The sequence below is a fragment of the Ambystoma mexicanum genome, chromosome 6q (assembly GCF_040938575.1).
Source record: "Ambystoma mexicanum isolate Mex_15411 chromosome 6q, UKY_AmexF1_1, whole genome shotgun sequence".
Lineage (NCBI taxonomy): Eukaryota > Metazoa > Chordata > Amphibia > Caudata > Ambystomatidae > Ambystoma > Ambystoma mexicanum.
Genome location: NC_090937.1, coordinates 817,839,811 through 817,867,184, shown reverse-complemented (window position 1 = coordinate 817,867,184; position 27,374 = coordinate 817,839,811). Strand labels below are relative to the sequence as shown.

The window sequence follows — 27,374 nt, the reverse complement described above, 5'->3', positions numbered from 1 at the left end:
TCTTCCATGCGCACTACTGCCATCCCCACATGTTTCTCTCCTGTCTCTGAGTTTATTGATGCTGACCCATGTATGAAATAGATTTCTCCTTCTGTAAGGGCATTTTCTCTTGCTTTGGGAATGTCATCGCCCTCTCCCTCATACGTGCTACAATCGTGTTCCTGTAAATCTTCAGTTGTGCATGGCTCTGTAATGAATGTGGCTGGGTTCACTGTCTTGCATCTGACCACGTGTACATTTGGAATGGATATTATTATTTCATAAGCACCTGCTCTCTGTGTTGTGAGAGTAGATTTTGATCTTTCCAAGATAGCAAATAATGAGTGTTCCGCATATAGCGTCACTGAACATCCCATTACGATTGTGGCACTTTTCTCAATGGCGAAGGCCGCTGCAGCGAGGGCCTGTTCGCAAGCGAAATGTCCCTGCATTACTGGGTCTAATATTCCACTGTAGTATGCTAATGGTTTGTGGCCTAGCAATGTCTTTTGTGTTAATACTGCTGTCATCAATGTTCCATTGCTGTGTGAAAACGGGAAAAATTCCCTTTCATAATCTGGATTTGCAAGGACTGGGGCGTCTGCAATAAGGTCTTTTAATCGGGAGAATTGGGCAATTGTCTCATGTGTCCATTTTATTGGGGCCCTGTTCTTCTGTGCTTCCTTCAGTGCTTGTAGCATTGGCCGTGTGTATGCTGCATAATCGAGGATCCATGCTCGGCAATAGTTACATATGCCAAGAAATTTCTGCATGTCCTTCACTATTTTTGGTATGATAATGTGTCGAATGGCAGCTGCTCTGTCTGGTAGTATTCTTTTTCCATCTTTAGATATTTGCTGGCCAAGATATACAACGTCTGCAAGGCAGTATTGTAACTTTCCTTTGTCCACCTTGTATCCCTTGGCAGCCAATACGTTAAGCAGTGTTATCGAGTCTTCTCTACACTCTTCTTCTGTTTTACTGCAGACGAGTAAATTGTCTACGTACTGTATAATGGTGCTCCCTACATCTACATGTTGCCGATGTCTTCTCGTAGTATTCTGGTAAAAATGCTTGGGCTCTCTCAATACCCCTGTAGGAGTCTGCGGTGTTGATATCTGTTGTTTCCTAATGTAAAGGCTGTAAGGTACTGCGACTCTGGTACGAGTGGCACAGAGAAAAAAGCATTTTTCAAATCAATGACAGTGAAGCAAGTTGCCTCTTTTGGTATACTGCACAATATTGATGCCGGGTTAAGCACTAATGGGAACTCTTTTTGGATGACGTCATTGAGTGGGCGGAGATCCTGGACCATTCTCCACGCCTCTCCTTTCGCTTTTTTAATCGGAAAAATCACTGTGTTGCATGGGGAAGTTGATGGCACTAAGATACCTTGGCTTAGGAGTGCATTCACTGTTTCTCTAATACCTTCCTCTGCTTCTTTGGATATTGGGTATTGTTTCACTCTGGGTGGGAGGGCACCTGGTTTCAGTTTTATCTTTATGGGAGTCACCTCATGCAACAATCCCACATCATGTGGCCCTGAAGTCCAAATTTCAGGTGCTACCCTGGCCATGTCTTCCTCAAATATTGTCAGTGGGGCCTTTATTGGCTCCATGCGTGGGTTGTGTATTTCTCTGTATTGGATCATAATGTCACATGGTATGCTTATTTCCATTATTATTTCTCCATCCCCCTCGTAATCGGTAAACAATTCTTCATCAGTTATATCTTTTAGCATTATGTTCGGCTCTATGCATAGCACACTTCTCCATTTGCGTCCCTGCGTGTCCAGGCCTATGACCACAATGCGTCTGTTGGAAACTTGAACTGCCTCAATGTCTATAGATATAGTTGTGCCTGGCACTACATCTGTTGGTGTGATTGGGCGGAATATGAAGTCTAATGGTATTCTCCACTCTTTTTGTGTTATTTCAGGCACTACTTGGGCTAATACCTGTATTCAATAGACGAACATGTCCATGTCAATGGGGATCCCTCTTACTGCAACTTCCTTTGTAATCGTGCTTATTATCAGGAGTGCTCGTACTGGGCATACCCCTGGCGTCGAGCACACTATCCCTCTTTCATTAAAAGCTATGGTCATGTTTAACTTACTGAGCAAGTCTCGTCCCATCAAATTGATTGGCGCGTCTTCGTAATACAACGAGGGTGCGCGCACTGTTTTTTCCCCTACTGTTACATCAAGATCTTTTGTGTAAGAAACTTTTAAAATAGCCCCAGAGAACCCCTGCGTCTCCAAATTTCTTCCCGAGAGCTGAAACCGCCCTTCTGTGAGACATGATCTTTCTGCTCCAGAGTCTACCATAAAGATAAACTGCTTGTTTCCTATCTCTGCCGCCACTAGTGGTTCCTCATTTGCACTTTGTGTGGTGGATAGGACTGGACACGCAAGTACTCCCTGTGGGCTGTCCGAGTCTTGGTATCTTTGCTGACCTGGCACTGAAAAAACATTATCACCTACGACCGTTACGCCACGGAATGGTGCAAGGGCACCATTTGCAGCCGCTGGAAAAGGGTTATTGTTTATGTTCCCTACTGAGTTTTGTCTTGCCAAGGGCTGTAGTGCGTTTTGATGTTGTGGCTGCTGCTGTTGATGCTGTTGTGGGGCTGGCTGTCTTTGTTGCATTTGGGGGTCATAGCAGTACTGATCTTGTTGTCCCCCCTCCCCATTGGAGCTCCACAAGGGCTACCTGGGTGTGGGCAGCCCCACCCCTGTTCATTGTTCATGGGCTGCTGCTGCACCTGAAAATACCCTGATGGTCGCATTCTACAATCTCGTGAATAATGTCCCCACCTTCCACAATTCCAAAATGACCCCTGTTGTCCTCCTCTTGGTCCTTGCCCACCATACCCTCTGTTTCCCATTCCTCCGTATCCTCCCCTCTGCCCACGGTACCCACCTCTTCCTTGGGCCGGCCTGTTCTGCCACTGTGATCCTTGGCATGGCTGTTCCTCTCTGTTCCACTGTCCTTGGTCCTCTCCAACCCACTGCACTGCTGTCCCAATGGGCCTTCTTCCCGCGTTTTCCTCTCCTTCGTTTTCTCTGTCTGCGGTTACACTGGCAGTAATGGCGGCGACCGTCACTAATTTTTTCTGCACTAGTTTTGCTTCGTCGGCCAGCCTCTTTTGTGTGACCTCCTCTTCCTTCTCTTTGATCCTCCTCCAATGGTGTACAATTATGCTTTGAATTTCAGGCCACCCTTTGGCTTCAATCCCAGCTATTTTGTCCAAGGCCTTCTGCACCTCTTTCGGCAACCCCTTTTGTATGATAAAATAAAATAAGGCTGTTGATTGATTCCATGCCGTACCAGTTTCACTCCTCCATAAGTCTTGCACTCGCAAAATGAATTGCGCAGGATCCTCGCTCTCCTCCATCGTGCACTGCATCACTGCATGTAAATCTGTAACGTCTGGAAATGCACGCCGCAATGCATCCCACGAACATTGTTGAATGGTGATCCATCGTGGCGATCACAGCTCATTGTTACTCCCGGGAACCCTGCCCTTTCCCAGATTGTGTCTGCTTGGTCCCCGATTGCTGATACTAATAAGCTTTTCACGTCACCTATAGCTAACGGCACGCCTGCCGTGTTCTTCTCAAATACATGTATCCCCTTACCTGCTCCTCCCGTCAGCGGGGGGAGGGGTTTTAACAGGCTGTTTTTGTCCATTTGGGCCCACGGGATATAGTTTGGCCTACATGCTCCTTTATGTATCAGTGGCATTTGTTTCTGTTTCTTTCCTGTTTTGCTCGTTCTCTCTTTTTTTTCGTTTTACTTACTAGTATGTTCCCTGTCCTCCCTGTTCGTTCTCTTAATCTACCCTGCCATAATGGTGGTGATAGTGTGTCTGGGTAATGGCAGTTTGGCAGTGGGGAACCCTCTGCGGCAGCTGCATCTTCGTATTCATCTAAATCATCCCATACTTCTTCTATTTCTGACTCTGGCTCGTTATTATCCTCTCAGTTTTCCTTGGGTTCACTTCCTTGTCTTTCACCCTGATCTCCACTTTGTTGACTCTCTGTTGTATCTGGGCGTATAATTCTCACTGGCTTGTTATTCAATTGGAACAGGAACTGTCCTGACTGCCAGTCTTGTTCTTGTCTTTGCTGTGATGACGTTCCTTGTGATGCTATAGATTGTCCTGATACTGAGACTGCTGGGGTTGCATTGCTTGCTGCCCCTATCGGAGGTGTGAGATCGGGGGTACCTCCCCTCCCCCTGGCAGCATTTGCCCCTTGTCGCATAGAGCTCCTAAACGTGTTATTTCCATTTGTGCGTGTGCTAGCTGGCTATTTAAATCACCTGTTAAACGTGCTAGGTTCACAGGAGGCGCACTCGTGGGGCCGTACAGGCCTCCTTTGTCATATGGTGGGGGTTCATGGGCTGTTGCCCCGCACAGAGCAGTGGGGGTGGGTGGTATATACATGGGCTCACTAAACCCTACTGCTGGCCTGGTCATTAAGGGATAGATTTTTGTTACTTTGTTCTCGGTTGTAGTTGTTGAGCACTTCCCTTTTGGTGTCCCGCTTATTTCTTCAGGTATTTTCTGCTTTTCTATCATTCGGCTTGTGCCTACCTCTGCCGTGGGGGTAACTTCCTCGAACATTCGCCATAAATCTAATACTTCTCTCTGGTTCTGTAACTGTTTCCCTTTGTATCGTGCTATCAAATGTGTTGATACTGGGTCCAACACTCTTTTGTCGAATGACCCTCATTCTGGCCAAACTGGTATAACCCCATCTCCTTTTATCTCAGTGATCCACTGATCGTGATACTTCTGTATCCTGTCGCTATATAGTGGAAGGTGCTGGCAAATATGTTCTAGTGGCGTTACTCCCCCCATGGCAATGCTTCTTTTCCTTTCTTGTGTGTTCTGGTACTCTTGAGTCCCTTCCCACCTCTCACTTGGTATGTCAGTTACAATATGTAAAAATACGTTCTTTATCAATGCTCGCAATTATGGTATATCACATTAGCGGTTCTTTCTGAGAGGTGCTACCTGGTCACCTCTCACAATTTATTTCTTTGCCTATTATTCATTAATCAACAAGTTACTTGTACTGAAATACTTTGGCGTGTTCAACAGGACATATACACAAAGAAGACCAACAAACATATAATCATGCAACATACACATGCACTGCCTGCGCGCGTTTGTTCTTTCCCTATTCCGGTTACTGTCCCCGGTTTTCTTCTTCCCTATTCTACCTACTATTTCGCATTCACTCCCCACCTCTTTCACCTTTATTATGTCTCAAGATTTCTTACCTCCACGGAAAAAGAAAATTCTAAAACTACTCCGAGTCTACTCAATATACGAGACCCCTACTATTTTCTCTTTATCTCTATTCTGCACTTGGTCGGGACAAATGCTACGCGGCGCCGCCTTCTACCCCGTACGGGCTAGGATACCACTTCTCTTCTTCTCACTTCTTACAACACCTAATGGCCATATAAAGGATAGATCAGAAAAGCCTTGCCGTCACTAACACAGACCCTATTCTTAACTACCTTCCCTTTGTTGCTAATTCCCTTCTTCCCGTATTTCCCCTTACCTTCCTTTGGGGTCTTTGCAACCGGGACTCCACGTGTTCAGTCAGGTACTCCGAGGGTCGCCGCTCACGGCCGGACCTCGCTCAGGTCCGTCCCCCAACCACGCCGTGGCCTGCCTTGGCGAGCAGCCTTTTCGATCGGTTATTCGTCAACCGGGAACTCTTGACCCTTTCTTCTTGATGTGCACAGTCTGGTCAGCTGCGGAGGCGATGGTCTTGCTGGGGGCGTCCTGGATCTCGCTGCCGGGCGGTGCAGGCCTCGAGGCACCTCTCTAAATCACGTTGCAGGGGTCACCAAAAATGTAGGTGCCTTTTCCCGGCTTACTACGTGTAAGAGAAAATAAAATAACCAACACAACCCCTGTAGGGGAATGAGGCACTGAGAACCGGCTGCAAGAGTTCAAAGGATGGTTTATTTCTCCAGCTAGGAAAGTAACTCTAACAAAAAATACTAAATGGACCCGATTGTCCATGCGGTGTGGTGCTGTAGGTGTGGGTGGCATATCTTCCTCCTGGTTGGCTGAGTGGCTGACGGGATGATGGACGTCAGATATCTTGTGCTCCACGCAGGTCAGGGTCCGGTCACTGTGGTCACTACTTAAGCTAATATGTTGCATTCGTAAAACACTAAATAACAAATTATCTAAACATTTTATGCTACTTTTCATATTTCTACACAAATCACACATAGTATTTATTGTCAGTACAATTGGGTCATTCGTGGCTTTAATTGGAGGCCTTGACCTTTATTGTGCATGTAAAAAAGAGTTAAGCTGTGTTTCACATATCTCCTAAGCTTTAGACCTATTAGTATAAGTAAAAACATATATTGTGGCAAAGTGCTTAAGGTTAGTAGCGGGTGTGTTGGGTGGGTTTCGCAGCGCAGGCGAGGGTCTGGCACTTGAAAGAAATACCTTACAGGGAGCGCAGCGTCAGGATGGCAATAAATTACTCTAAATGGGGGGTGGGTGGCTTGCACGTTTATGGGGACGTACGAGCAAAAAGAGCTTAGATCATCCTGGTTCACATGCTGGTTGTCATGCTGGCAGTGACCTCAGAGGAAGAAAACTGTATCATATTGGTTGTTGTAACTTTCTCCAGCTTCAGCGTGAGAATGGGAGCGCAGAGATTTCCTTCGCAGGGGGAGTGCAAGGGTGGGGGCCAGCCAGCTGCCTGCGCACCTTGTGTGTGCCTCTGTCCTTGGCTGTTGCGGTGGAAGGGGGAGCTGAGCCTTGCTGTACTATCGCAGTGAGGCCTGTTTACCCAAGATGGAGTCGAAAGGGGGCACAAAAGATGGATGCCCCGTGTCCTGCTCGGTGGTCCCATCTATGTAGCGGTCAACCGTGGTTAACTTTACATAAGGGCAAGGGGCAAACCCACTACCGGAGGCACGTGGTCCAAGCCTTGTACTGAGGAGTGTACGGCGCGAGGCGACCTTGGGGCCCCTCGCTCCCATACACCCTTTATGAAGGCATCTCCAAAATCATGCTACATAAAATGCAACTGGTTCAAAATGCTGCAGTGTGTCTGATCGTTCACCTTCACACATTTTCTTTGGGAGCTACTTACCACAGACCACTGCATTGGCTGACTGTTCAATGCAGTTAGCTGCCGGTTGACCTTTGCTCAACCGGCAGCTAATGCAGACAGCCAATCCAAACTTCTCTCTCCCATATGTATAAGTGTGTGCAGTCTTGCCCACTATATTTATGTAAGAAAATCTCTCGATATTGTCCTTCGAGACCTCTTTGATCTGAAGATAAAAACATATTGGTGCCTCCCTGCTCATGGTCCCACCTTTGGGGAGACAGAGGATTTTCAATAGTGTACCTTAAACTGTGGAATCAGCTCCCTCAGGATCTTCAGAACGTACCTTATACTGTTTGGGAAGAAGCTAAAAACCTTTCATTTTCAATAATACCTCTTTATGAATTTCTTATTCTTATCTGCACCCAGATACATGCTTCCTGTAAGGTTCCTCTACTTTGAGGTTATGCCCGTTATAAATCACAATTACAATTGCTGTTCACTGGTGCTAATTATTTGTCTTCCTCCTTTCTCTTCCTTTCCTCAACTTTCATAAATAGGCTCTCCATTTTAGCATTAGTGCCCTGGAGGACACCAATAGGGGTTAATTGACCACAACCCAAGTTAACAGTCCCGAGCAAAGCAAAGCCAACATGCAGCTGGGTGTCAATTTTTATTGGCATGCACCATATCCTAAGCATTCAGCACATGCAAAAGAAACAGTTACCATTTGTGAAGTGAATGCTAAATGAATACCAGGAGCCTGAGAACAAGCATTGCTAACTCAGGGCAAGACAAATGTACCATAGTGCTCAGCAAGGGAGCTCTATCTGAAGCATCCACTTTATCCAGCTGTGTGCCCAAAAGTGGCATTCCACGCTGTCAGCTTGTGCATGCAGTGTTCCTCATACACCCCTGCCAACAGTACTAACATCACTGTGGCTGTGACGCAGAGATCCACAGAAGGGCATGCTGAGCCACTACATACCTCCTTTCTGTTGGAAAAGAGAGTCTCTGAATTAGATTCAGTTAAAGATACTCATACTTTGCAGGTCATCTTGTTATGCTCGGGCGAGGGAAGGGTCCATTTAAATTGTCCTTTGTGGGCTGACCTGGCTTGCGGTGGGTCCAACGGGTGACAAGACAGAGAACACATTTTCAGGTTCATATAAAGTATCTTGCTGTGAAAGTGGGTCAGCCGAGGCAGCTGCAAACACGTTAATGTCATGATTGAGGAATCTTGCTACCCTTGCTACATTCCATACCTTTCCATTGCCTGTCACCACATGGTTGTTTCCCAACTTCCCGCAACTATTTTTCATTGAGGACTTTTGTATTTGTATAGGGTGTTACAGGTCCTATGATTCCTCATCACTGTGATCCAATCTCCTACTCTAAAGGTAGTTGTTCCCACTGATTTCTTTTCATCATAGTGGGACTTCCTTTTTTTCTGTGTGTTCTGTACTCTCCACTGAACTAAGATTGGCTTGTCCTCTCAGATATCTCAAAGCCAGGGAATTAGTGTGGAGCAGGCTCTCTTTCATCTCATTATTCAAACAAAATGGTGAGACAACTGTACTGGAGTTGAGTGGAAATCTGTGTGCTGCTATTGCTTCAATGACAGTTCCTAGTTGGTCTCTGTTGAAGGCACGTGCGAGTTGCAGGGTGTCTTTAATTAATCTATTTGATCACTCCACTTGACCGTTAACCTGAAGGTGGTATAATACAGCGGCTTTGCACTGGTGATGCCAACAGACGCTAGGTAGTTCTTAATTTCTGTGGACATCAGCTGACCACTGTTATTGTTTTCTAAATGCTTTGGTAAGGCCCCATGTGAACACCTGTAGTTATTTCTCATAGGTTCTGTCTTTTGCGAAAACATGGGCACGACATTTGCATAACACTCTACTAGGTATAGAAATGATTGGAGTTCTTCCCTGTTGTGGGGTGGGGGTGCACTATTGATAGCACTCATACGTTTATATTTCTGTCTTTGCCTGATTTCGAACAGCCCAGGTACTACACAGAATCGATTTTTAAAGCACTTTTTTCTTGTGTGTCTTCTCACCTTCTGATTTGAGTCTATAAAGGGCAATGTTCAGGGTGTTGTTCTTATCATCTACCTTTCTGCCTGACATTAAAGTTAAACTATTCTCCCGTCAACAGTCAACAGTGGAGAAATCGCCAAGCAGTGAGTCAATTTTTCATTCAAGCACTCAGGCCACAGAGGAGAATCTAAAAGGCATTTGCATTTTTTGTAATGTTCTATATGCGCCTTACATCTGACCCCTAGAAAGCAACGAGAAAGGCACCCTGTCCTCCCTCTGCCTGCCATGTAACCCAGTGGTGGAGGTGAAACCACCCCACTTCTTGGACCCTCCCATGCATAAGCCCACTTCCTACATGGCACGAAGTGGGAGTTGTCATTAAGCCCTTGGGCATTGCCTACCTAGATGCATACCTTGCTGACAGGCACTGTTCCCGCCGGGAAGCTCAATGACCCTGCACCTCCATGACAGCTGATACCCCAGGAAAGAGAAATTGGCAAAGGGACAAAACCTAATCCAAGACCTTGGATTGCCTAAACCCCGACGGCACACTCCAGCTTTGCCACACAACAAGGGAACAACCATATAACAAGGAACTGCATGCCATACATCCTCCACTCATATCTATGTGCATTCTCCCCAGGATGGCATGTGGAGCCGGTTGGCAAGGGAGACATTCTAGTCCTCTCAAGTCCCTCTCTTCTCTTCCTTCTCTTTCTTAGAGACAATACATAATATTTATTTCATACTTTCTTTCCATATACACCACTAGTCGTGTCCTGAGCCGATACATGCTCCAGCCTTTTCCAAGCCCATTATTTAAATATTTAAAAGATGGTAGCCTCCTACTCCTACCTGTATCCCAGGGTTGCACCTAGGTATCCGCAATGCATATTTTACACAGGCTCAGTGCCCTCGTCCGGAAAGCATGCACTTTAGCATAGTACAGAGATGTTCTTAGTTGCACAGAATTCAATTGTGTCCGAACCTCCTTAGAGACTGACCTTGAGCTCTAAACCTACATGTATAAGTGCACTCGGTCTTTATCCCAAAAGCATAACCTGCCTCTGTCCTAGTACACCTTTTCCTTCCATATCATGTCATGCTTCGGACTCTGTAGAGTCTGGTGCCCCCCCCCCCTGTGAAGAACTTCTCCCTTTTATAGAGGAGGGCACACACTATATATCTTTATCTAGAATATCTTGCTGAAACTAGTTCTCCATCAGCTCCTGGCAAAATGCTCAGTGGTCATCTCGCCCACTTGAAGCTTCCAGCACCTCCACAACCACACAGTAAAATCTGTGCTTACCGTATTCACCCCATTTTACATACACCATGCCTCTGGTTTCTATCAAAGAAAGGAATTGCCTTTTCATCCTTTCTGTCTATCATCAAGTATTGTGGTCAAAACATCAAGGCAGTAATACACTGTTATGTCCATTAGCATCCCCTCAATACCATTCACTCCCATCCAAGCACAGTACTACACACCATAATAAAGATCACCATTCAGATCCATGGAACCAATTGCGCACAATCCAACTTCTCAGCAAATGCACAGGTCTCCATGACCTATTTCTACAACACAACAATGATAGGGTGTTTACAGATGGGAGTGGCGTCCCTGATCTCACCTGTAATCTCCCCAGCCACTGAGGGCAATCTCTGACCCACCTGCTTGCCCTATCCAGATGTCACCATTAGCAGGCATGGAAAGTGGGCGGTACGATGGGAGAGCGGGGAGACCACCTTCTAGTGTCCCACAGTTCTCTTGCCTCCTTCTTCTTCCTGGTCCCACTGTTGGTGGCTACTTGAGTTCGGCTTCCTAGCAGCTTTGCCTGGAATAATGAAGGCAGCCAGCCTGCGTGGCACAGGGGTTCCTACTGGCAAAGCCAGAAAAGTGTGCTTTACCACGTCTTTGTTATTTCCCACCCAGTGGCATTTATTAATAGACTCTTTATTGGTCATGATCCTTGCTGTTTCAGTAAGCCAGTCCCGAAGTATGGTAACACTTAGGAAAAAGAAATCACAAAACGCTGGAAACACATGTAGATTATGCGGCAAATATGAATTGCACAGGTGAACAATATGAATAGAAAATGGTGGACCTTGAAATATGTATTTTGTCTCTGCATTTAATAATCCTAAAAAATGAAATACCTGTGCTTGGCATTGCCTTTCGTAATCAGTGTTTTTATCCTTTGTTTATTTTAAGATCCTGATGGCGCAGGTGATTACAAAACTAGACAGTATGATTTCACTAGCTACATAGGTGATAAAGAACCCTCACGTGAAAGCACCACTGATGTCCGCCACTTGAACCGTGCTGCTCCTGGAACCTTTGCCCCACGCTACAAACATGAGTATCCCCGTGAAATTGGTTGGAGTTTACAAGAGCACGAGCGGCACCTGAACAGAGACAATCTTTTAAGTGGGATGCAGATCCAAGTAAGTGACCCACAAGTTCTGCCTTTTCTTATTCCAGTCTTTATTCAGCGGACATATTTTGTGGTGGGTTGGTACTTGAGTTCTGGGTAATTGTGTTTAATGATGTACAAGTTTATAAATTTGCTGCAGAACTGTCAGGAAAGATTTCCCTTAGGTGCAATTTTCCATCCATTTATGCACCCCCCAAACTGTTTACTTTTTTTGGCTTACCTAACCTGACTTTTTCCAGTGGAGCACAGCCTTCAGCTGCACACCTCTGGGCTTTCGCTCATTTTTTATGTGGAAACTGGCACATCCTTCAGGCTATCAGTACTGGGAAAATATGTTTCCCTTAGTCTTCGACTATGGCGCCATTTCTTGGTAACTTTTCATCTATGTGCCAAGTACTTTACAGTACCCTGCATAGGGGTCCTTTAGTTGTTTGGCCCAAGTCACCCTCGAAGGATTTTTTGGTGTGCATGCAAGAGAGCAGATCTTCCATTGGTTATCCGAGATTTGAGCTCAAAACGAATCTTGGATAAGAGAAGGGGCTCTGCATCCATTCCAGGTCGATCACCTGAAGTTCCACACCGAACTACAGAAGAGGCAAGTATCCAGAACGAAAAGGCACCCTGATCCTGCTGATGTTCCGTCGGACCTAGGCTTTTGTATCGTACCAAGAAGGCCTGCAATCGTGCTTTGACCCTTTGGAGTAATGGGGCCAACTACTCTCAGCACCTACCCTCGCAAAGAGCCTCTTCAGAAGAGTTCCAGGGCCATCCAGCAAACTGACCAGCTCTAACCCGCGGTATCGTACAGGAGGGCCGCCGTCCCGAGTTGAGACCCAAGACTTTGTGCATCGCTAACATGTGGTCCTGGGCCCTCTGCCACCAAAACCCATTGTCCTAGCTCCTCTGGGTCGTGATTCATGAGAGTACACCATGCCACAAGGATTGTGGTTCCTGTGTCGCCCGCTGTGGTGACTGTCGCTGTAAGTGCCTGCCGACCTGCCTCACTGTGTCCTGAGACGTGCTGCACTGGAACTAACCTTCTCTTTTCTTTGAGAGCTGAGCAAAGGCAACTGTCCCACCACAGACGATCGTCCCATCCCGCATCTGCTCAGAGACGGTGCGTCCTTTAACTGTGGGGGTGAAATCTACTAGTGAAATCCGGACTGCGTCGAGGGTCGGTGAGTCCTTGCATTACTTACCGATGGCTCCCTGGCACATCCATCAGTTTTTATGCACTAGAATCCCTGAAAAGATACTACTCACCTTAGCTGGGCTAGCCTGTGCTCCCCAGCTATTCCTGAACTCTGAAATTCCCTCTATTTGCAAGGGTAGACCCTCCTCAAGGAGTAGGACTTTATTCTTCATCGCCTCAACACCCTTCCTGAACAGCTACAGCTCCCTGAAAAGAACCCGCTTTTCTCTTTACACAAGACCACGCGTTGTTAATGCACTATTGTACTTTGGCTCCTCACTTCTTAGGACTTGACTGCATAAGTTAGGGATTGGCTTCAAAGAACTGCCTAATGCGATATCTTTGTTGAACCTACCCCTTCTGTTGCAGGTTGTGGTAATTTTCTCCCCTTTCATCAGCATTAGGCTAAACACATTTTAGCCTAACCTCTCATCCAAGGTTTCCAAAAGATCTGCTCAGTATGTATGATGACAAGAATGACATCATGGATTCGTTAAATGCATTTGGGTATGAATGTGAAGTGCAAGAAGTTGTGGATGCTGATAAGATTGCATGGTTGCTCAGTCGACTACCCCATTTTGGATGCAGTGCCATTATGGAAATGTGAAAGACTGACAGAAAAGACTTTGAGAAATTGAAGCAAACTTTGGTGTTAAAGTTTGGGAAGATTCCTGCCCAATACTTGAAATGATTCAGAGATTACAAAACGAAAGAAGGTAATACTTCGGTCTCATATATAAATGATTAATTGAAAAGCCTTACTCTGTGGAAGGATATAAGGTCACCACCTTTGAGGGGATGATTTGTTTAGTCATGCTTGAACATGTTTTTGCTTCTTGTTCCTCTGAACTTAAGCAGCACTTGGCTGGTTCTAGGGAGTTAGATCCGAAGAAGTTAACCCCATTGCAGCAGATGTATGGGTGTCACACAGAGTGTCCCATAAGGACAATCCTCTTCTGGTAAGCAGGAGGAGGGGAAAAAGCACAAAGATAAGGGGATGGTGGTCCTGATAAAACTTCCTCCCAGAAGGGCCACAAAAAGCACAGTAAGGGTAACATGAGCATGTTCGGAATAGTGGGAATCATCCTCCCAAGCATAGCTATGATTACAGTAAGCCTCCCAATGTCCCAAGACCCAGAGTATCTTGTGTGGCTTGTGGAGCAAGTGACCACATGAAGGGGGACGCCAGATGTAAGGCCAAAACCTTGGGGGTTCACTCTGTGAGTCTGGTCTTCCCCTCTTATGCGGAGGAAGAAATTGTCACACAGGCATCCTTCTCTTCAGACTCCTTCCCCAGCGGTATAGAGTCTGAAGTAGTCTTAGTATCCCTGGATTCATGGGAGCCTAAGGTTCCAGAGGCCTAGGCTAGTATTCCGGATAATACCAAGCACTACTTTAAAGACAGTGTGCTAACCAATGGAGTTGACACTCTTGCCCTAAGGAATAGTGGGGCCAGCAGAACTGTGATGGATTCCACTTTGGTAAACCAAGAAGAGCTTGCCAGAGCTACGCTTGATGCCCACCAAGTTAGCTGATGCCCCCATCTCAAGTTCCCAGTAGTGCCTGTAAATCTAACCATAAATGGCACAGTAGTAAGGATGCTTGTGAGTGTTCAGAGTCAAGTCCCTGGAAAAGTTCTGCTGGGAAATGACCTCAGAGACTTAGGCCTTGTGGGGGACACAGCAGAAAGACCATGCACAAGGTCACACGCAAAGGCTGTCCTGGCCAAGTCAAAGGCTGAGCCAAAGTCAAAGGGGAAACCCAAGGCTAAGGGAGTCAAGAAACTCAGAAGAGGGAAAGAAAATATTCCCCCTAACACACCTGCCACTGAGGTGGAGGTAGTTGGCCAAGCACCTGAACCTGACGAGTAAGTGGTGATGCCCGAAATTCTCAACCCACATGACCATCCTGAACTCCAAAGTTTATTGGTTGAAGGTGATCCTGATAGGGAAGAGTTTAGTAAGGGCCAACATGAGTGGCCATCTTTAGAAGGCCTGAGGAGACAGGCCTGTTCCCAGCTTGTGGGTGAACCTCCTGGGAAACATAGGATTTATTGGGAAGGTGGGCTCCTGTACAGTGAGCCCACAGAGTCTACTGAAGGAGACCATAGGAGGTTGGTGGTGCCTCTTTAAGTAAGACCCTTCCTCCTACAACTGGCGCATGAAGCTCCTCTAGCTGGTCACCTTAGGATCAAGAGAACCAAGCAGGGGCTATTCATGCATTTCTACGGTCCCAGGCCATTGTAGGAGTTGTGCCACTTGTCGGATATCTGGTAAGAGTGGCTCAACAATCCAGGCTCAATTGGTGTGACTCCCTGTGGTGGGGCGCCATTTTAAAGGGTAGGTATCAACATTGTTGTTCCCCTTGAACCTCAGACATCCGCTGACAAAAGGCTTATCTTGATGCTGGTTGACCATGCCACCAGATATTCTGAAGCCATTCCATTGAAGACTGTGACTGTCAAGTCAGTTGCAAAAGCATTACTTAGCAGTTTTACTAGGGTTGGCTTCACAAAAGAAGTTGTGTCAGACAGAGGCAGCACATCTATGTCTATGTACATGCAAGCCATGTGGAAAGAGTGTGGGGTCGCGTATACTTTTTTATCGGCCTATCATCCACAAACAAATGGCTTAATTGAGAGTTTTTATAGAACTCTCAAAAGCATGATTGGGGCTCTGGAAGAACCTCAAAGGAGAAAGTGGGATCTCCTGTTGCCATGCTTACTCTTTGCCTACAGAGAGCTCAAGACAGTGTTGGTTTCAGCCCCTTTGAGTGTCTTTTTGGTCACCCTGTTAGGGGACCACTGCTATAGTCAAGGAAGGGTGGGAGCACCCCTCCCCTCCCATCACTGTCAATGTAGTACACTATGTGCTGGGCTGTTACACCACAACCTTCGCCGCATCACACTCCCCGGTGTCTGCCCCGTGCCTCTTTAGTCTCCCGCGTTAACAAGGACAGTTGGGGAGCTCTATGTAAGGCCAGAAAGAGGGACAAGAAAGTGGTTGCTCTTCATAAGGGGCTACAGCGCCGTCATGCACCTTTTTTCTCACGGTGGCAGCTGCCATGGAGAATAGCTGCAACAAACTACATTTCCCAGAAAACCTGCAATGGGTTGTAGTTCCCGGCATTAATACAGGAGCCTCGTTTTCGATTATGTCCCGCCTCCTTGTTGTATTTAAACCACAGCGGTTTTCAGAACGCCGCTTCTGTTTATAGTTACAACCGGCATTTTCTGAAGTGCTACTTTCTGTACCTTAATTCCGGAAATCTCCTGTTTTCTCCGTGTACAGACCTTGCCTGCACATGGACTCCTACATCTTGATTCTACTTTGGTATTGTTTGCTATCCGCCCATGTACCAACCTTGCCTGCATGCGGTCTTCTAATTCCTGATCCTGTCTTGGTTTTGTTTGCTGACCGTCCGTGTACCAGACCCCTTGCCTGCTCCTGGACTCCTGGATTGTGATTTTGTTGTGTTTGCTGACCGCCCGTGTACCAAACCTTTTGCCTGCTCCTGGACCCCTGGTTTAAGACTTTGCTACTGCTACTTCCTGTATGAATACCATCTCTCACTTGGCCACGGACTCTTGAACCCATTCCTCACAGTGCTTGCGTTTTTCTGGGGAATAACACTGGTAAGAACAATTCTTCATTTTGGAATCCTGTCTTCATCGAACTGTTACCTCATCTTTGGTTTGTCTAAATGGATGGATGAGGTTGTATGCTTGGATGATTGAATAAGATGATTTCTATTATATAGATGTGTCTTTTTTAATAAAAGTTGTTTCCTGCTATGTAAATTGTTATTACAAGTGCAGATTTAATCATGATTTGTTTGATATATTAAATTAGTATCAGGTTTAATAAAATCCTTGATACCGTTATTTTTGAATTGTTTCCTTTGGATGTCTTTCCGCTATCTAAATCTTAATTAATACTCCAATCCAAAGCGTGGGGTTTCCTGTGTCTTTCAGAGAATACACCTCATCTTTGGATAACATTGCTTCATTTCTAAAGTGCATTTTGGAACGCTTTGCTGTGGTGCACCATCCCGAAACCAGTGCGACCCTCGTTCCGTCCGGGGATAGCTACCCTACTAACCTTCCTTTTTTTTTATTTTATACTTTCGTTGTTGCCCAGGATTCTTTGCACTACTCTTACCTCCACCAGTGGTAAAGTATATTTCCTTGATTACCATCATTGGGCAGTTTTCACATTTAGCTAGTATCTAAAGTCTCTTCTGCTTTATAGGTTGCTGCAGGTCCTTTTTTGTGGCTTAAGGGGAACTCACTCAGGTACTCTATTAAGGGTAATAGTCTTGGGGAAAGCCAGGGTTGAATCCGATAGAATATTCATCTCTTGTCTTTTCTTTACAGCTGGGTCCGTGGCGGTGTGTTCTCCCCGCTCTTTTGATTGATCGGTCCCCTTGTCTGTATAGCTCAGCAGGTGGTCATATCAGTTTAAAGAGTTCATTCCCTCACAGAGAGGAGGCTCGGGTGGAGGCTCCAACCCGAGCTCTTCAAGCAAATCCCCAGCACAAGAGGACCGGTCTGTTTTTACGCACTCCCCATACCGATGAGTAACAAAAACAGAAGCCGATGGATGAAGTCGATCCTTTGGCCACCTTGGTTCGCTTGGTGTCCGAAACTTCGGTCTGACATGACAGCTGCACATGATGCTATCCATCATAGGATCGACAGTTTACGGGGTTTTCCAACTCCCCAAACCCTGGGGGTGGATACTTCTGCTGCTACTGCATCGGTTTCGAGTGTTCCTACAGCCTCTGCTTCTGGCTTTACGGCAAACCCGGTGCTTATGGCTACCCAGTTCCCGCTGGCCCCCCCAGAACATTTCTCGGGGAACCCAAACAATACCGGACATTTATCAACAAGTGTAAATTACATTTTCTGTGTCGGCCCACTGCTTTTCCTATTTCCACTACAAAGGCAGCCTTTGTCCTTTCCCATCTTGGGGGTACAGCAGCAGCTTGGGCTAATCCGTTACTTGTGTCCAATACCTATGTCCTTTACGACTGTGATGCACTCATCACTGCCATGAACAGAGTTTTTGACACCCGCTATAAATCTCAGTCTACTGACCTGGAGTTTCTCAATCTGCCTCAAGGCACGTCTTCTTTGTTTTCATACCTTACCAAGTTCAACCAATTGGCAGCAGAGACAGATTGGCCTGAAGAGAAAAAATTAGCCGTTTTTTATAAAGGGTTGTCGGAAGAATTAAAGGACATTTTGGCTACAGTACCAGTGGTTCCTACCACTTTTGGTGAATTGCTAGATCTGGTTTTGCAAATAGATGCTAGAAGGTCCGAAAGAAAGGGGGAACGCAAGGTACCAGTCCCTGTTACTCCCCATGTGGACCAGTCTTCTCCTTCTACTTCTGTTCCAGAACCTATGCAAATCGGGGCAGTAAGAGGTCCTTTGACCCCTGCACAACGTGAATATCGTAGATCACATAATCTATGTATGTATTGCGGGTCTGCTGAACACCAACTGAAGGACTGCCCTAAGAAACCTGTCAAAAAGTCGGGAAACGCCAGAACCCGGCGATAGACAGAGTCCCTATGGGGTACTTTCTCTGGACTCTCATTGTGCTGTTTCTGCTCCCGTTAGCCTTCCTGTGGTGTTTACCACTATGGAAGCTAATACCTTTCCTTCCTTGGCGATCATTGATTCTGGGGCCACCGGAAATTACATGGGGCCTCATTACAACCCAGGCGGTAAGTTCCCTACTTTACCACCATGGTGTAAACTCTGTTTACACCATGGTGGATGGCGGATTTACCGCCCCCATTCCAAGGTGAGTGGGGCGGTAAATCCCCATTCCCCATTTACCCTTCCCCATTCCCATTTTTGCCCCATAGGGCATAATAGGAGTGGGGAAGGCGCTAATTACGGCACCGTAAATTACGGTGCCGTAATTAGCACCAAGGCAGGTTAGCGCCTTGCATTTTAACGCCTGCTAAAAGCAGGCATTAAAATGGTAATCAGGCGTTAAGGGTTAACGGCGCCGACGGCGCCGTTAAACCCTTAACGACTGGGTTGTAATGAGGCCCATGGATTACGATTACGCCACACGTAATAATATTTCGATTTTGCCTAAAGCCCAACCCGAGGCTATTCACGCTGTGGATGGCACAACTTTGATCTCTGGCCTGGTTACACAAAATACCTCCTTAGTTCGTATGCAAACAGAGAAAGGTCATGCTGAGTCAATTTCCTTTGACCTAATTAAAGCCCCTCAATTCCAGGTCATTTTGGGCATCCCTTGGTTGCAACATCATAATCCAGCCATTGATTGGGCAAAGAAAATCATTCAGTTTCCTTCGTCTGAGTGTAATGAGAAATGTTTCCAAGACACTAGTGTGTCCCCTGAGTCTTCTTGTCAGGCTTTGGTGGCGTCCATGTCTGTAATTGGTACCATCACTAAGTCTCCTGAACCTGAAATCCCTCCTGAATACAAGTCTTTTCGAGACGTGTTCGACAAAGGAGGGGCAGACCAGTTGCCACCTCGTAGGCCCTACGACTGCCTCATCGACCTATTGCCAGGGGCTAAGATTCCTGCTGGTAGGGTCTATTCTCTTACTGTACCAGAAGATAAGGTGTTGAAGGAATATATTGACAAGGCCTTGGCTATTGGATTCATCAGACCTTCCAGGTCCCCTGAGGCCTCTCCTCTCTTTTTCGTCCCTAAGAAGGAGGGAGACCTCCGCCCCTGTATTGATTATAGGGCATTAAACGCGGTGACGGTAAAAAACCAATACCCCCTCCCGCTCATTTCAGTACTTTTAGACCAACTTGGTTCCTCTGTAATCTTTACTAAGCTTGATCTTAGGGGTGCATATAACCTCGTTCGAATTAGAGAAGGGGACGAGTGGAAGACCGCCTTCAAAACACGTTATGGATTGTATGAATATCTGGTTATGCCGTTTGGTCTGTGCAACGCCCCGGCCACTTTCCAGGCGTTTATGAATGACACTTTCCATGACTGTTTGGATCAGTTTGTGGTGGTATATTTGGACAATATCCTCATATATTCGTCCTCCAAAGAGTAACACATGAAACACGTGCAAATTGTCCTGCAACGGTTGAGAGAAAACCACCTATTTGTCAAGGCTGAAAAGTGTGTTTTCAATTCCACTGAGGTGGAATTTCTTGGTTATGATCTGACCAGTCGGGGTATACGAATGAGTCGTTCCAACGTTAAAGCTATTTTGGACTGGCCCGTTCCTACATCGATTAAAGCCTTGCATTCATTTTTGGGGTTCTCGAACTTCTATAGGCACTTCATCCATTCCTTTTCCTCTATCTCTGCACCTCTGACGGCATTGACCAGTTCTAAGAAATCCTATCAATGGAACTAGGAGGCACAGCGAGCTTTTGATGCCCTTAAGGCAGCATTCACTTCTGCTCCAGTATTACAGCATCCTAATCCTTTACTCCCATTTTTGGTTGAGGCCGACACTTCTGGGTCGGCTATCAGGGCAGTTCTCTCCCAGAAATGTCCAGATTCAGGAGAGGTTCATCCAGTCGCGTTCTTTTCAAGGAAATTGACCCCTTATGAGCGCAACTATCCGATCACGGAACGGGAACTCCTAGCCATAAAAGATGCTTTCTCCGAATGGCAGCATCATCTTTTGGGGGCTCGTCATCAGGTCACGGTCTTTTCAGATCATCAGAGTCTTTTGGCATTTAAATCAATTAAATGCCTTACTGCCCGACAGGCTCGTTGGCATCTTTTTTTTCCCAGTTTTATTTCACAATCACATATCGGCCGGCCCGATTGAATTCTTGCGCAGATGCTTTGTCACGCATTGCCCTTCATTCTAGCAGCGATGTCTCTGACAAACCTCTTTTGTTACCTTGTAACGTTGTCTGTGCCTGCACCCCTCAACCTACTCTGCGGATCTTGATTTCAGATTGGGTCTCCACACATAAAGAAGAATGTTACACTCTTGATGTGGTTCAAGGCCTGCCCTACATTCAGGGACGCTTGTTTATGCCTCCAGGACAGGCACGCTTACGTGCCCTGGCTTGGTCACATGACTCTCTATTTGCGGCTCATCCGGGTCAACAGAAGATGCTGGAGGCCTTACGCCGATGGTCTTGGTGGACCACTATGTCCATGGATGTGATTGACTATTTGGCATCCTGTTCAGTATGTTCTCAATGCAAAGTCTCCCGTTCTAAACCTGTGGGTCTGTTACGGCCTCTTCCTGTGCCCCACAAACCATGGTACATGGTTTCTATGGACTTTGTTGTGGACTTACCTCCTGTGAAAGGCTTTGATACCATATGGGTGGTCATTGACTACTTCACCAAGATGGCATTGTTCATTCCCTGTTCAGGTCTGCCCTCTGCTCCTGTCTTGGCTTCCCTTTTTCTTAGGAACGTTTTCCGATTCTTTGGGCTGCCTGCTATCATGATTTCGGACCGTGGCTCTCAGTTTACATCACGTTTCTGGAGGGCCTTGACTGCTTCCTTGGGTATTGACGACCGGTTCAGTTCTCCTTATCATCCTCAGACTGATGGACAAAGTGAGAGGGTTAATGCCACCCTTGAGCAATTCCTTCGGTGCCTCTGCCTCCGCTTTCAAGCCTCATGGTTGACGATGCTTCCCTCTGCAGAATTTGCTTATAATAATTCTATGCATACCGCCTCAGGGGTCTCGCCATTTTTTGCTCTATATGGCTGTCATCCACGGTCATTGCCACTTAACCCGACTCTTCCCATCGACAAGCCAGTGGCTCAGGACTGTGTGAGGGAACTGGTGATGATCCGTAGAACTGTCCGTTCACATCTGCTTCAAGCCCAAGCAAGGGCTAAAAAGAATGCTGATCGTCACAGAAAACCGGCACCTGACTATAAAGTGGGCATGAAAGTTTGGTTGTCCACCCGCAATTTGCGAATGCCTGGCAAACGCTTGTTGCTGCCTAAATTCGTGGGTCCTTTTTCCATCACGGAGATTGTAAATCCGGTGGCTATACGCCTTTTCTTACCTACCTCTTGGAAACAGCATCCTGTGTTTTATGTCTGTCTTTTGAAACCTTGTCCGCCCTCTATTCGGCTGCCCGATCGCCCCCCTCCGGTTCAGATGGACGGGGGTGATGAGTATGAAGTGGCGGAGATTCTGGACTTTCGTCTCCGCAGGGGGCGCCCCTTTTATCTGGTCGATTGGAAAGGGTACGGTCCCGAAGACAGATCATGGGAGCCATTATGCAACATAAATTCTCCAGCGCTCTTACGCCGCTTCCATGCTCGGAGGGCGTCTGCGCCGCATTTGGGGGTGGATGCTGTTACACCACGACCTTCGCCGCATCACACTCCCCGGTGTCTGCCCCGTGCCTCTTCAGTCTCCAGTGTTAACAAGGACAGTTGGGGAGCTCTATGTAAGGCCAGAAAGAGGGACAAGAAAGTGGTTGCTCTTCATAAGGGGCTACGGCCCCATCATGCACCTTTTTTCTCATGGTGGCAGCTGCCATGGAGAATAGCTGCAACAAACTACATTTCCCAGAAAACCTGCCATGGGTTGTAGTTCCCGGCATTAATACGGGAGCCTCGTTTTCGATTATGTCCCGCCTCCTTGTTGTATTTAAACCACAGCAGTTTTCAGAACGCCGCTTCTGTTTATAGTTACAACCGGCATTTTCTGAAGTGCTACTTTCTGTACCTTAATTCCGGAAGTCTCCTGTTTTCTCCATGTACCGACCTTGCCTGCACACAGACTCCTACATCTTGATTCTACTTTGGTATTGTTTGCTGTCCGCCCGTGCACTGACCTTGCCTGCACACGGTCTTCTAATTCCTGATCCTGTCTTGGTTTTATTTGCTGACCGTTTGTGTACCAGACCCCTTGCCTGCTCCTGGACTCCTGGATTGTGATTTTGTTGTGTTTGCTGACCGCCCGTGTACCAGACCTTTTGCCTGCTCCTGGACCCCTGGTTTAAGACTTTGCTACTGCTACTTCCTGTATGAATACCATCTCTCATTTGGCCACGGACTCTTGAACCCATTCCTCACAGTGCTTGCGTTTTTCTGGGGAATAACACTGGTAAGAACAATTCTTCATTTTGGAATCCTGTCTTCATCGAACTGTTACCTCATCTTTGGATAACATTGCTTCATTTCTAAAGTGAATTTTGGAACGCTTTGCTGTGGTGCGCCATCCCGAAACCAGTGCGACCCTCGTTCCATCCGGGGATAGCTACCCTACTAACCTTCCTTTTTTTTGTTTTATACTTTCGTTGTTGCCCAGGATTCTTTGCACTACTCTTACCTCCACCAGTGGTAAAGTATATTTCCTTGATTACCATCATTGGGCAGTTTTCACATTTAGCTAGTATCTAAAGTCTCTTCTGCTTTATAGGTTGCTCCAGGTCCTTTTTTGTGGCTTAAGGGGAACTCACTCAGGTACTCTATTAAGGGTAATAGTCTTGGGGAAAGCCAGGGTTGAATCCGATAGAATATTCATCTCTTGTCTTTTCTTTACAGCTGGGTCCATGGCGGTGTGTTCTCCCCGCTCTTTTGATTGATCGGTCCCCTTGTCTGTATAGTTCAGCAGGTGGTCATATCAGTTTAAAGAGTTCATTCCCTCACAGAGAGGAGGCTCGGGTGGAGGCTCCAACCCGAGCTCTTCAAGCAAATCCCCAGCACAAGTGGACCGGTCTGTTTTTACGCACTCCCCATACCGGTGAGTAACATGGGGTTAAGGAAGAGAATGGTCCTTCTGATGGCTCAGGTCAGTGATAAGCTGAAGGCAGGTCAGGCTCTGGTGAAACATTGGTATAACAAGAAGGCTACATGTATTCACTTCATCCCAGGCCAAGAAGTCTCGATTGTGAACCCTATAAGGACTAGAGCCCTACAGGATAAATGGTCAGGCCCTTACATAGTTGTGGAGCAGCTGGGTGAGGTAAACTATTTAGTGGACCTTAGTAAGCCAGTCCAGGCTCCCAAAGTGTTCTACATAAATAGGCTGAAGGCTTTCATGCCTAGGGTTGAAATAGCAGCAGTACATTTGGCATCAGATAGAGCGTAAGTGGAATCCGAACCTTTGTCTGACTTGTTCCAAGGTAGCCCTTGAGATGGCTCTATTGAGGGTGTCAAAGTGGCCCCTCACCTGACTCCTACCCAGCAAGAGGAAGTAAGAACTTTGCTTAGGCAGTTCTCCCCCTTGTTCTAACTGACTCCTGGTTTGACACTTTGGTGCACGACACAGGGGAACGTAAACCTACCAAAGGCAAGGGGTACAGGATGTCAGACAAAGTGAGATCCTACATCAAGAAGGAGGTCAACAAGATGTTAGATCTTGGGGTGATTGAACCTTATAGTAGTCCATGGTCCAGTCCTGTGGTTCTGGTGCCAAAGGCAGGTACCTCTGAACTGAGGTTCTGTGAAGACTACATCGCTCTGAATGCTGTCACCGGGATAGATGCTCACCCCTTGCCTAGAACTGATGAGCTGGTGGATACCCTGGGTGCCTCCAAATACCTCAGCACATTTGACCTCACTGCAGGGTATTGGCAAATACCCCTAGCAGAACATGCCAGGGAGAAGCCAGCATTCTCAGCCCCAGAGGGCCTTTACTAGTTCAGGGGAATGCCTGTTGGATTGAAGAGTGCACCTGCTACATTTCAAAGGCTTGTGAATCATTTCCTAAATGGGTTGGATGAATTCTGCTTAACATATCTGGATGATATAGCAGTTTTCAGTGCCACCTAGGAAAGACATGTGAAACACCTGGGAATAGTACTGCAGGCTCCTCAGCAGGCCCTCTTGACCATAAAGGTCATTAAGTGCCAGATTGGACATGGATCAGTGGTTTACCTTGGACATGAAGAGGGCAGAGGGAGGATCCAGCCTCTACCCAGTAAAGTACAAGCAGTACAAGACTGGCCTACCCCCACTACACAAACCCAAGTGAAAGCCTTCTTAGGTCTCACTGGGTATTACTGAACCTTAATGGCAGACTGTGGTAGCATAGCTGCCCTTCTGACTGCTATCCTTACTCCGAAGAAACAAAAGAAGGTCTCTTGGTCAGAGGATAGTGAAAAGGCCTTCAATAGCTTAAAAGACTCCATGTGCCAGGCCCCTGTTCTCTGGGCCCCTAACTACAAACATGCTTTTATTGTGCAGACAGATGCCTCTGACACTGGGATAGGTGCTTTACTATCACAGGTAGATGAGAAAGGCAAGGAACACCAGATTGGATGTATTAGTCACCAGATTAAGGACAGAGAGCTCAGGCAATCCACTGTAGAGAAAGAATGTTTCTCTGTCATGTGGGCCCTAAGGAAGCTGAGACCATACCTCGATAGGACCCACTTCACTGTGCAAACTGACCATAAGCCCTTAAAGTGAACATGAATGGAGAGAATCCAAAGTTGCTCAGGTGGTCCATAAGCCTGCAAGGGTTTGACTTCACCAATGAGCACAGGCCAGATGTCCAACATAGCAACGCTGATGGGTTGTCCAGAATGTTTAGTCGACCTGAACATGAGCCTCATCCAGGTGTGGATTCATTCCCCCTGTCCTCAGGTCTGGCAGGGGCGAGTGTTTGCAAATATTTCCCTTAGGTGCAATTTTCCCTCCATCTATGGACCCCCCAAACTTTTTACTTTTGTTTGGCTAACCTAACCTGACTTTTCCAGTGGAGCACAGCCTTCAGCTTCCCTCCTCTGTGCTTTCACTCATTTCTTAAGGGGAAACACACGTCCTTCAGTACTGGGAAACTATGTGTCCCTTAGTCTTCGACTATGTTACATTTTCTTGGTAACTTTGTATCTATGTGCCAAGTACTTTACAGTACCGTGCAGAGGGGTCCTTTTGTTTTATGGCCCTAGTCACCCTCTAAGGATTTTTTGGTGTTTTTGGTGCCTAGGATAAACTAGTAGCAGCAGTTTACTTTTAAAATATTTTTACTTCATTTTTATGGCCCATACCGCGTTTACCGCATTTGCCCCAAGACTGTGGCCAGTGCCGAAAATGGCCGTCCCACAAAGTCTTTTGTTCTGTCCTTTGGCCATTTTGTCCCTTTGCCTTCCGCCAGGTCGAGAGACCAGGGTATTCCTTATTTGGGCATGCAGCCTCTCACGAAAACCACATCTTTCGCGGGCTCCTGCATGTCTCATGTGCTAGTGCCAAGAAAGAGGGTTTGGGACTGTCTAGTGCCAAGCCACACTACTGGTGCCAGTATGTCTGGTAGGCCTGAATGACTGGAACCATCGTGGGCCACGATTGGCTCACATCTGACATGTATGCAAGAGAGCAGATCTTCCATTGGTTATTGGTTACTTAGACCAACAACTCTCAGCACCTCCTGCTTACCCTCGCAAAGAGCCTCTTTGGAAGTGTTCCTGGGCCATTCAGTGAACTGACCAGCTCGAACCCGGGATATCGTACAGGAGCGCTGCCATCCCGAGTTGAGACTCAAGGGCATTGCTTACGTGTGGTCCTGGGCCCTCACCCATCAAAGCTCATTGTCCTAGCTCCTCTGGGTCACGATTTATGAGAGTGCACCACATTGCAAGCATTTGCGGTCCCTGTGTAGCCCCGCTGTGGTGTCTGTTCCTGTATGTGCCTGCAGACCTGCACCACTGTATCCTGAGATGTGCTGCACTGGAACTATCCTTCTCCTTTCTTCAAAAGCTGAGCTACGGCTACTGTCCCACCACGGATGATCATCCCATGCCGCAGCCGCTGAGAGTCAGAGCGTCCTGTAACTTCAGGGGTAAAACTTACTAGCAAAGTGGACTAGACTGGCAAAGTTTGGTCCGGACTGTGTCGAGGGTCGGTGAGTACTTGGATCACTTACTGGTGGCCCCTGGCACATCCAACCCCCTTTCTGAACACCTACAGCTCTCTGAAGAGAACCCGCTTTTCACTTTACGCACGACCACACGTTGTTAATGCACTGCTGTACTTTGAGCATAAGGCTCCTCACTTTTTAGGGCTGAACTGCATAAGATAGGGATTGACTTCGAAGAACTGTCTAATGCGATATCTGTATTGAACTTAACCCTTCTGTTGCAGGTTGTGGTTATTTTCTCCCCTTTCATCAGCATTAGACTAAACGCATTATGAATATATGTTTCATAGCTAAAAACGTGTGTGGTAACTGTTTTATTATTATTGTGGTTTATTCGTGTTTAGTTATAAATCCAGTGGTAGAAGTGTACCAAAAAAGTAGTGGAACTGTGACTTCGGCGGGGGATAGAGTAGGAAGGAAGGGAGCAACGTGCAACACATTTTTCAAGGGTTGCAGTCATGCTGGTTGAGAGCCAATTAAGTTGAAACCGATTTCAGGTTAGCTGTAACTGATATCCGGTGGTAAAATGGAGAAGTGTGATTTAACTCCACAAAGAACAGTTCCAGAAGGGTGAAAATGGTTGCAAAAAGTAGTGGAGCTTTAAACAGTAAAACATAAAAGTAGTGGAACACCCATTGTGACCTTTCCTGCTTACTTCGACCACTGTATAAGTCCTATAATAAATGTATTTTTGTTATACATCTGTCTAAGAGTAAAATGTGCTCATTGTGGGCTTCTGATCACTCACACCCCTCCTGAGATTGAGTATTGACCACCCACCAAGCTACAGTA

The 27,374-nt window shown here is 46.7% G+C and overlaps 1 protein-coding gene across 1 annotated transcript in view; it reads left to right on the top strand.

Moving 5' to 3' along the window:
* Nucleotides 1–27,374, top strand: part of SPMIP2 (sperm microtubule inner protein 2) — a 518,362-nt gene that overhangs the window by 123,076 nt on the left and 367,912 nt on the right. Inside the window, exon 2 of the mRNA XM_069631344.1 lies at nucleotides 11,348–11,580. Within this exon, the coding sequence (XP_069487445.1) occupies nucleotides 11,348–11,580 (233 nt within the window). The remainder of the gene's footprint in view (nucleotides 1–11,347; nucleotides 11,581–27,374) is intronic.